The sequence below is a fragment of the Staurois parvus genome, unplaced genomic scaffold (genome assembly GCF_062004578.1).
Source record: "Staurois parvus isolate SC_StPar_1 unplaced genomic scaffold, SC_StPar_1.0 ptg000018l, whole genome shotgun sequence".
In the NCBI taxonomy this organism is placed as follows: domain Eukaryota; kingdom Metazoa; phylum Chordata; class Amphibia; order Anura; family Ranidae; genus Staurois; species Staurois parvus.
In genome coordinates, this window is record NW_028317814.1 from 11388439 (window position 1) to 11397143 (window position 8705).

The 8705-nt window shown below is 46.9% G+C and overlaps 1 protein-coding gene across 7 annotated transcripts in view; it reads right to left on the minus strand.

The window, feature by feature from the left end:
• The window catches only part of TTYH3 (tweety family member 3), a 204577-nt gene extending 200385 nt beyond the window's left edge, over positions 1-4192 (minus strand). For 2 of the 7 annotated variants that reach the window (XM_089682523.1, XM_089682534.1), the window contains exon 1: positions 3762-4190. In XM_089682523.1, coding sequence (XP_089538649.1) covers positions 3762-3887 — 126 coding nt within the window. In that variant the 5' untranslated portion in view covers positions 3888-4190. Of the gene's footprint in view, positions 1-3761 lie in introns of all 7 variants that reach the window. The other 5 variants (XM_089682582.1, XM_089682574.1, XM_089682543.1 and 2 more) reach the window with 4 other exon arrangements.
• Positions 4193-8705: the final 4513 nt, after the last annotated feature.

Genomic DNA, 8705 nt, shown 5'->3' on the forward strand with positions numbered 1-8705 from the left:
CAGATTTATTAAATTGAGGCCAACATGTATTCTGCTACATGTCTTAGTTAAAAACAAAAAAATCCCAATAAGTGTATATTGGTTTGTGTAAAAGTTACAGCATCTACAAACGATCGATATATATATATACACACACACACACATATATTAGTGGGACTGCAATAGTGCGGCAGGCAATCTGGCACTAACTGACATCTCCAATGATACTACTACAGTGTTCAGTGAAAAAACTATACACGGCACTGTACTAATGACATTGGCTGGGAAGGGGTTAACATCTAGGGGCAAAGGGTTGTTTCTAAAAGTATGGTTGCTTTTTCACCCTGCTTTGCGTTTGAGAGAAAAAAACCTGCCATATTACTGCTCTGTGTATGGACCCTGTGCTGTTAGTAAACACAGGGCTCTGTATTGTGATTCGATAAGCCGATCAGCAAGCCCTGTCCATAAATCATTGGCCAGGATCTGCTGACCAACTTGTGCTGGAGGGAATGACAGCACAGATGGGGCAGCGGGCGCACACTTCCTATCCGGAAATGCTGGATCTGTACGTGATCCAGCACAGAGTGGCCACCCCACCGCATTATATTTACCATCTTGGTGGAGGCAGGGTTTTGTTTCCATCCATTCGAGCCTCCACCAAGGAGAAGAGTGAGCAGCACAGTAGTGATATTACCAAATCCCCATCCAAATCTCCTGAGACCAGCAGCCAAAATAGGTACAGCACCTTAGATCTTTCACAGCATAATATGTTCTGCACAGTGTCTTGATATATACATATACAGGCAGCCATCTTGGGAGAGGCAGGGTTTTGCTTCCTCGTGTCAGAGCCTCCAGCAAGAACAGTGAGCAGCACAGTACTGACATCACCAGTTCTCTCAATCTCGATACAAGTGGTCAAAAGGTACAGCATTGGTCAAATATACAACTGAGGCTGTAAGCACAGGAGTGCCTAGGCACACACACCTACAACTGCATGGCTATATTTCAGGAGCAATTCCATATGGAGGGTAAGCAGTGCAGTGGTGGCATCACCAAATCTCACTCCAGATGTCCTGAGGCTACTCACCAGAGGCACCTGAGATCTTATAGTCCAGATACATCACTATGAGGATGTAGGTACAGGAGTGCCTAGGGACACACAAACCAGGAAGGCTACTACTAGCTTTCAAGAAGAATTCAAAACATAAAGTTCCAGGTTTTCGGGGTACTGCTTAGACACGTTTACGAGTAGGGCAGCTACAAATACATTTCTGACCAAGGCAGCTGCTGAGTAGGACATGTCCAGGTCCTAGTCCAAACCCACATGGGTGAGCCTACCAGAAGTGGTCACCTGTACTGGGCCAATTACCAGTGGCTGGAGTACTTTCATTCTGCATGTATACAAGAGGCGTGTATTTACAAGTCAGGGTGGAGAATGCCTCGGTGGCTTAGGATTGGCCCACTACAGGTGATGGCCTCCTGGCAGGCTCAGACCAGGACCTGTCCCAAGCGGTACCAACCGGTGGGAGATCTGCCTGTCTTCATTTGGCCTAACTTGCTACAGATTTCACCTGAACCCAATAACCAGATACTACCCGTGTGCACCCAGGGTCAGGTACACCCCCTGTGTTGGTCACGGAGGTTCCATCATTGAATTTTAGGAAGGGCAGATAGATATGTCCAGGGACATACGGCTTTACGCATGTAGCAGCATAAACCCATGAAGAGTCTCTGACAGGTCATTGCCATGATCAGCGGTGTAACCCAGGCGTGGAAATACGCATGCGATCTGCAATGTATGACAAAAAAAGCACCCATGAGCATGAGAACTGAGATACCCAGAGATGTTACATGATTCTCAACCAATGTTATGCAGACCCAACTTCTCCACCCAACTGTTTCCTGAAGACACTTAAATATCAACCATCAATTTTCCTGCCCAACGCAGCTCTGCTGGCCAGAGACAAGTGTGATGCCACAGGCGTTTTCTGAGTGTGCACACCTGAGCAATACAAACATCAAAGCCATCTTCCCATCCACCCCATATACAACTATAGGAAAAGAAAAATTGTTGTGTTCCACTTACTGACCAATGAGATTCCATCTGCCATTGCTTCCCAATATAGGCAACTGAATGAGACCTAGAACCTGGACGGCTGACCACGGACAACCTCTGGACTTCAAAATCGAAGCCACAGTACAACCAGGGCAGCATATCTGAACGTCATACCGTAGAAAAAGGAAGATCTCTACTGGATGGAAGCCATCGGTGCTCCAAAACCATCAGCCCATCACACAGTGAACATAAGGGATTCTATAGTCAAAGCACATATATAGACTGAATCCATCTCACTGATGTGACTTATGATCCACTCATTGTTCTCTCCTGACGGAACACTGAGCTCCTTTACCAAAAATCAACAAAAATACTGAAATATAAAAAGAAGTGTTATCCACAATAAAAACACTTCAACCAAAAACGTGCCCATCTTCAACGATACAGCTACACATAGCTCTCCAAGACGCAGCTACAATGTCGGCCATTTTCAGAATTCACAAATATCGGAGTGTGATTTCAGTTTTTGAGCAGACATTTTCAACTGCACATGTCATTAACTATCTACAGATGTATTGGGGGGGGGGGGGGGGGGGGGAATTGAGGGTAATGGAAAAAAGAATTAGCAACCATTAAAAAAAAATAAATAAAAAGCAGAAAGAAATAAAAATTATATAAATATAAAAAAGGAGAAGATTATATAAACAGAAAGAATACAATTCGATAAAAAAAATAAATAAATAAAAAAAAAAAAGGAAATGGAAATTATAAATAATAATTGAGGTTATAAATAGAAAAAAAAATACAAATCAATGCTAAAAAAGCAAAACATATTTAATATAAAATACAAAAAAAGCAGAAGAAACATTAAAAAATGAAATCCGATTTAAAAAAAAAACAATTGATATTAGAAAGCAAAGAAGAGACATACATTTAAATTTATGAAAACACTATAAAAATGTCAAATATAAAAAAGGAAACAAATATTTATTGAAAAAGCTGAAAAAATTAAAAAAAACTCAAAAAAAAAGTAAAAAGCAATATAAAAAAAAAGAAAAAAATTAGGAAGAAAAAACCCCACAACCTTAATGTAAAAAAAAAACATATATAATATGAATATGGAAAAAAAAAAAAAAAAACCCAGGAGATACAAAAATAAAAAAAAAAAAATAAAAAAAAACACACTATTTGAAAAAACCAAAAAATAAATAGAAAAAAAAGCAATGAACTATAAAACAAAAAAAAATAATATACACAAGCAAAACAAATATCAAAAAAGAAAAAAGCAGATTAAAAAAATAAAAATATATCTAGAAATAAATATGAGAAGGAACATAACCCAGTGGTGAATGTCAGAGCGGTGATTCTCATTCTCTGCGATGTGGATCTCATCCATAGGTTGATTTTTGGATGCAGATGCCGGTTTTGTCTGCCCCCCCCCCGGTAAAAGCACACTCACCCCCCACCTGGGGGACACCTTGTGTTTACACTGTCACCCCAGGGGCCACTTCCTGCCATTGTATCCTCTTCTGCCCCCATCTGATCACATGGGGGGTCCATGCCCGGACTGATGGGGGCAGAGGAGGATGAGCCCCGACACCCATATGTAGAACAAAGGCAGGAGGCGATGGTGCCGGAGATGTCGGGGCTCCTTGGTGCAGAGGACGGGCACAGCCGGCCGGTATACAGAGGACAGATGTGTCCGGGAGTCACACAGGTGTCTGACCTGCTGGTAGTCGGGGTCCTCCGGCTTGAAGTCCCCGCTGAGGGTCTCCCATCGGAGGTTGAGGTGGGGTAGTCGGTGGAGGAGATTGACCCACCAGGGTGGGCTGTAGGTGATGACAGCAGCCATGATCGCGGAGCTCACAGCGGCGGCCTGCCTCTCATGGGCTTCGGGGAGCCGTGCACAGGGAGGGGGGGACGAGAATCGCTCAGGCTCGCCCCCGCCGATCCATTCTCCGGCTCGTTACCCGGAATTAGCCCGGAGGCGGCTACTGCACCCCGGGTGACCTGCGCTCATCGTCGGCCCTCCGCCGGGAGGAAGGGGGGTGTGCACTCGGTGCCCGGGGAATCCTGGAGCAGATCACCAGCCGAGGCTCCCCAGCTCCGGCTCTTTGTTCCCTGAGACTCGATCTGCTCCATAGACCCCGCCTGCAGCTCTCGGAGCGCCTGCTGGCCCCGCCCTGTCACTAGTAGTCCGTCCTCCCCTTCATTCGTGTAGTTCTACACTGGGACCGCCCCTGACCGGGACCACACTCTACTCCACCGCCCACTCACGCCTACATAGCACCTCCCTGCCTTAGCTCATACTTCTTTGGCTCCGCCCTAGCTCGGCCTGTTCCTGCCTCTTTCCACGCCCAGTTGAGGAGGAGGAGTCAGCTGCTAACATTGCTCTTATCGGTGTTGGCTGCCCCGCCTCCTCCCTCGCGATCCGCCCCCTTTTTTTCTTGGGTTGCTCCTCCCCCTGATCTGTCAGTGGCTGGAGATCGCGGTGTGTGACTCCGGATATGTGATTTGTTGGGGGTGACGATGGCTCAGGGCTCCGCCAAATCTTCATTGTTATAATACCCGAGCTCAGCCCCCCCCTGCACAGGCTAGACAAGCATGCACGGTGAATGGAGCCGTACTGAGAGCCCCACGGGGCTGAGGTGCAGTTCAAGGGGCTCACACAAGCCTCTGAAGAGCGACCGATGTTCAGATCGTATTTGTCAGGCCGTAAGAAGGCATTGCAACCCCTTGATTGCCGCCACGACATGCATTGCACACGGTTACAGGGCCCCTGCATAGCAGCTTCATTCATGTGTGTGGCTGGCGTCCAGCATGACGAAAGCACTATGGGGTATAACTCCTGCTGTGGCCTGTGCCCAGCGCCAGCCACTGCCTCTATAGTGTGGTAAAGTGTGGCTCAACTGCAGGCTTTTATCACCCCCCAATGTGTGAATGAGCTCTTAGAGTGGTTGTAAATCCTTCCATATACCATTGAAGTGACTGGCCTCAGCTGATACATAGAGATGAAACAAAGCCTCCTACATAAGATGTACCTGTTTATCTACAGCATTCAAAGTGCAGAATGTATAAAGCTTGTCTGAGCTCTCAGAAAAAGTAGGCAGAGAGCTGAAGTTACACACTGCAGAGCTCAGTGAGGAGAGATCTGAGAGTTGATTGGAGGGAAGAGACACACACCCTTCACAGAGGAACAGAGCTGAGGCTGTCAATCACAGGCTGTGTGCTGGAGATCCCCACCCTGTCACCTTTTTAGCTCTTGGTGTCAGCAAAAACTTTGAGTCATGCAGATACCAGAGGAACAAGGCATTAGATACAATGGTAATGACACTTAGGCTAGCCATAGATGGATTTGATCCATCTATGGGAAGGCTGATTGTACCAACTTTTTAGATTTTTAGCATTGATTACCGCCTGTGGCTATAGTTGCAGAGGGGAAAATAATGATTTAATCCCCTGCAGATTTTGTAAATTTGCCCACTTACAAAGAAGTTAAGGGTCTATCATTTTTATCATAGGTGTATTTTAAATGATAGAGACAGAATATCAACCAACAAACCAGAAAAACAAGATACAAATGTTATAAAGTGAGTAAAATGAGTATTTGATCCCCTACCAACCAACAATAATTCTGGCTCCGAGACTGGCCATGTGCTCATGTGGTACACAAATTAGTCCTGTCAATTTAAGATGCTGCACCTAACAACAACTTGTGTATAAAAGACACGTCCACAGAATCTCTTTCTTCCATTCAAACCTCACCATCTTTTTTTTTTTTTTAAGTCCGCGGAGGTGCGAGAAAAACGAAAAACCCGTAAGTGAACAAAAAACGTGCAAGTGCAAAACACAAAAAAGTGCACTTAGGGGTGTGCTTTAGTCCTCCCCACGAAGGGGTTGGACCTCTATCCTGATCCTCCGGGGCGTGAGGCTCCTGACAGAGACTGAGGTTTTCACATGGTCCACCTAGCCAAAAGGCCTGGCAGACCCCTTTCCTTATGGCTGGCCGAGGCCAACCACCAAGTACTAAGGCGTAGGCCACGCGGTTGCACTTTGACAGTTGCGCGGTCATGCAAGACTGTATCCATATGAAACATTTCTCATTTTTAGAGAAACCAAAAAAGTCCAAAAACTTAAAAAAAAGGTGTTCCTTTAGTTTCTGTTATAAAATTTGGTATATTTTTCTCCTTCACTGGTGTGCACTGATGAGGCTGCACCGATGGGCACTGATAGGCAGCACTGATGGGCACTGATAGGCAGCACTGATTGGCACTGATAGGCTGCATTGGTGGGTACTGATAGGCTACATTGGTGGGTACTGATGAGGCAGCACTGATGGGCACTGATAGGGTGCATTGGTGGGTACTGATAGCCTGCATTGATTGGTATTGATGGGCACTGATAGGCTGCACTGATTGGCACTGATAGGCTGCATTGATGGGTACTGATAGGCTGCATTGGTGGGTACTGATGAGGCAGCACTGATGGGCACTGATTGGCTGCATTGATGGGTACTGATAGGCTGCATTGGTGGGTACTGATAGGCTGCATTGATTGGTACTGATGGGCACTGATAGGCTGCACTGATTGGCACTGATAGGCTGCATTGATGGGTACTGATAGGCTGCATTGGTGGGTACTGATAGGCTGCATTGGTGGGTGCTGATGAAGCGGCACTGATGGGCACTGATTGGCTGCATTGATGGGTACTGATAGGCTGCATTAATGGGTACTGATGAGGCAGCACTGATGGACACTGATAGGCAGCACTGACTGGCATCACTGATGGGCACTGACTAGTGGCACTAATAAACACTGATTGGCGGCATTGCACACTGACTAGCGGCACTGATGGACACTGTTGGGGCTGCACTGGACTGGCCATGTACATTGCCGATAGCTGGAAAATGTATTTATAATATGATCAGCTGTGTTATTGGACACAGCTGATCATGTGGTAAAAGGGTGCTATGATTGGCCCTTTAACATGTCATGTGATCAGCTGTGTCCCACAGAGCTCACCGGGTGCATGGGAGGCGTGGTTCTGGAGGATACCATATGACGCCCTCCCAGAATTAGACGACCGCGCTGTAGCTGTCATTCGACTATAGCCCGGTCATCAAGTGGTTAATTGAACAAACTGAAGTTAGAAGCTGATTGGCTACCATGCACAGCTGCACCAGATTCTGAGTGCACACGTTTTAGCATGTCTACCCCACAGATTTCAGATACAGACAGGTCTATTCTGCCCCATGCCAGAGGATGCCAATCACCCAGTCTGTCATATGGAGTGAATCACATCATCCTCATACCCTGAAGTACCAGATATTTTCTCTGCTCCTCGTGGTGCAGGAAACGTGAGTACGTTTTGTAGCTTACCAGTCCTTAGATGTGGTGACTGCATTTAGTTTTTTAAGCTTTTTTATATTTTAACCTGCTAATCCTGCGATTACCACACTTCCTGTCATACTATGACAACTGTACTGAGCAGTGTTGTCACCCTAGGACAGGGAGTGTGTTAGGACTACCTGACACTTCCCTCTCTACTCCATAACATGGGGGGAGGTGTTTTGTCATCCACTGAGATAGCAGGGAACCAAAGAACCTTCAGGGACTGCTACTGAGGCCCTTCTCACTGATCCCAGGGCCCTTTATGCCTGTTGTGGGGCCCTTTATTATCGCCCTGCAGTGGGCCTCCTTCCTGCTAATTTGGCCCCCACAGTGGCAGAATGCCAGCAGGGCCCGTTCACAAGTGCACTGGTGTCCGTCATTTTTTTTTTTTTTACAATTTTTTTTTTAAGAGCCCTGTTGGGGAGCTTTGGTGAGATATCAGGGGTCTAAACAGACCTCGGATGTTCCACCTTTTGAAACAGAGAAAGGAGATTGAGGACACAGCATTCACTTTCCATCTTTACAGCCTCAGCTGCACAAAATGAATGGACATGAATAGCTCTGTACAGAGCTTCCCTTTCATTCACAAACTGAAGCATAGTGAACACAGTTTATTATGCTTCAATTATGAGTCAGTGATCAGTACTACCAGTGGCCATTCAGAAAAGGAAGGAGCCGGTAAATGGCATATTTACCGGCCCCTTCCCTGCTTTCCATCCTGACACATCCCCCAAAGCAGCCGGTGGGAGAGGGGAACCTGGCAGCCAGGAGCGTATTTACCACAAGGCAAACAAGGCACTTGCCTAGGGCGGCATTTTTCAGGGGGGCAGCACCTCCCACCAGAAAAGGGATGGAAGAAGAGACATGCATGCCATGGGAACCAGGTGGGACCCAAGAGAGGCTAAAGGCTTCTTGATGGTGTATTTAGAGCCTGACTCTCATTCCCGGGGATGTCCGGAGCTGTGAAGATGGGTGTCTTTCTCTCTATCGCTGGGAGGGGTAGTGGAAGGTTCTCACAGGTGGGGGGGCAGGTGTGTTGTTGGTCAATGTCGGGCTCTCTCCCGAAAGGGGAGGGTGTTGGTTAGTGTCTGTGGGGGCAGACGATTTTTGTGTTGCCTAGGGCAGCACAAAACCTAAATACACCACTGGTGGCAGTGCTGCGGGGGGAGGAGTTTGGGGCCAGTGTAGTAAACCGGGGTCCTGGGCAGCAGGACCTAGATAGGAGGGGCAGCATGTAGAGGAACCAATCCCATCCATTTTCTTCTTGCAGCCGCTGAAA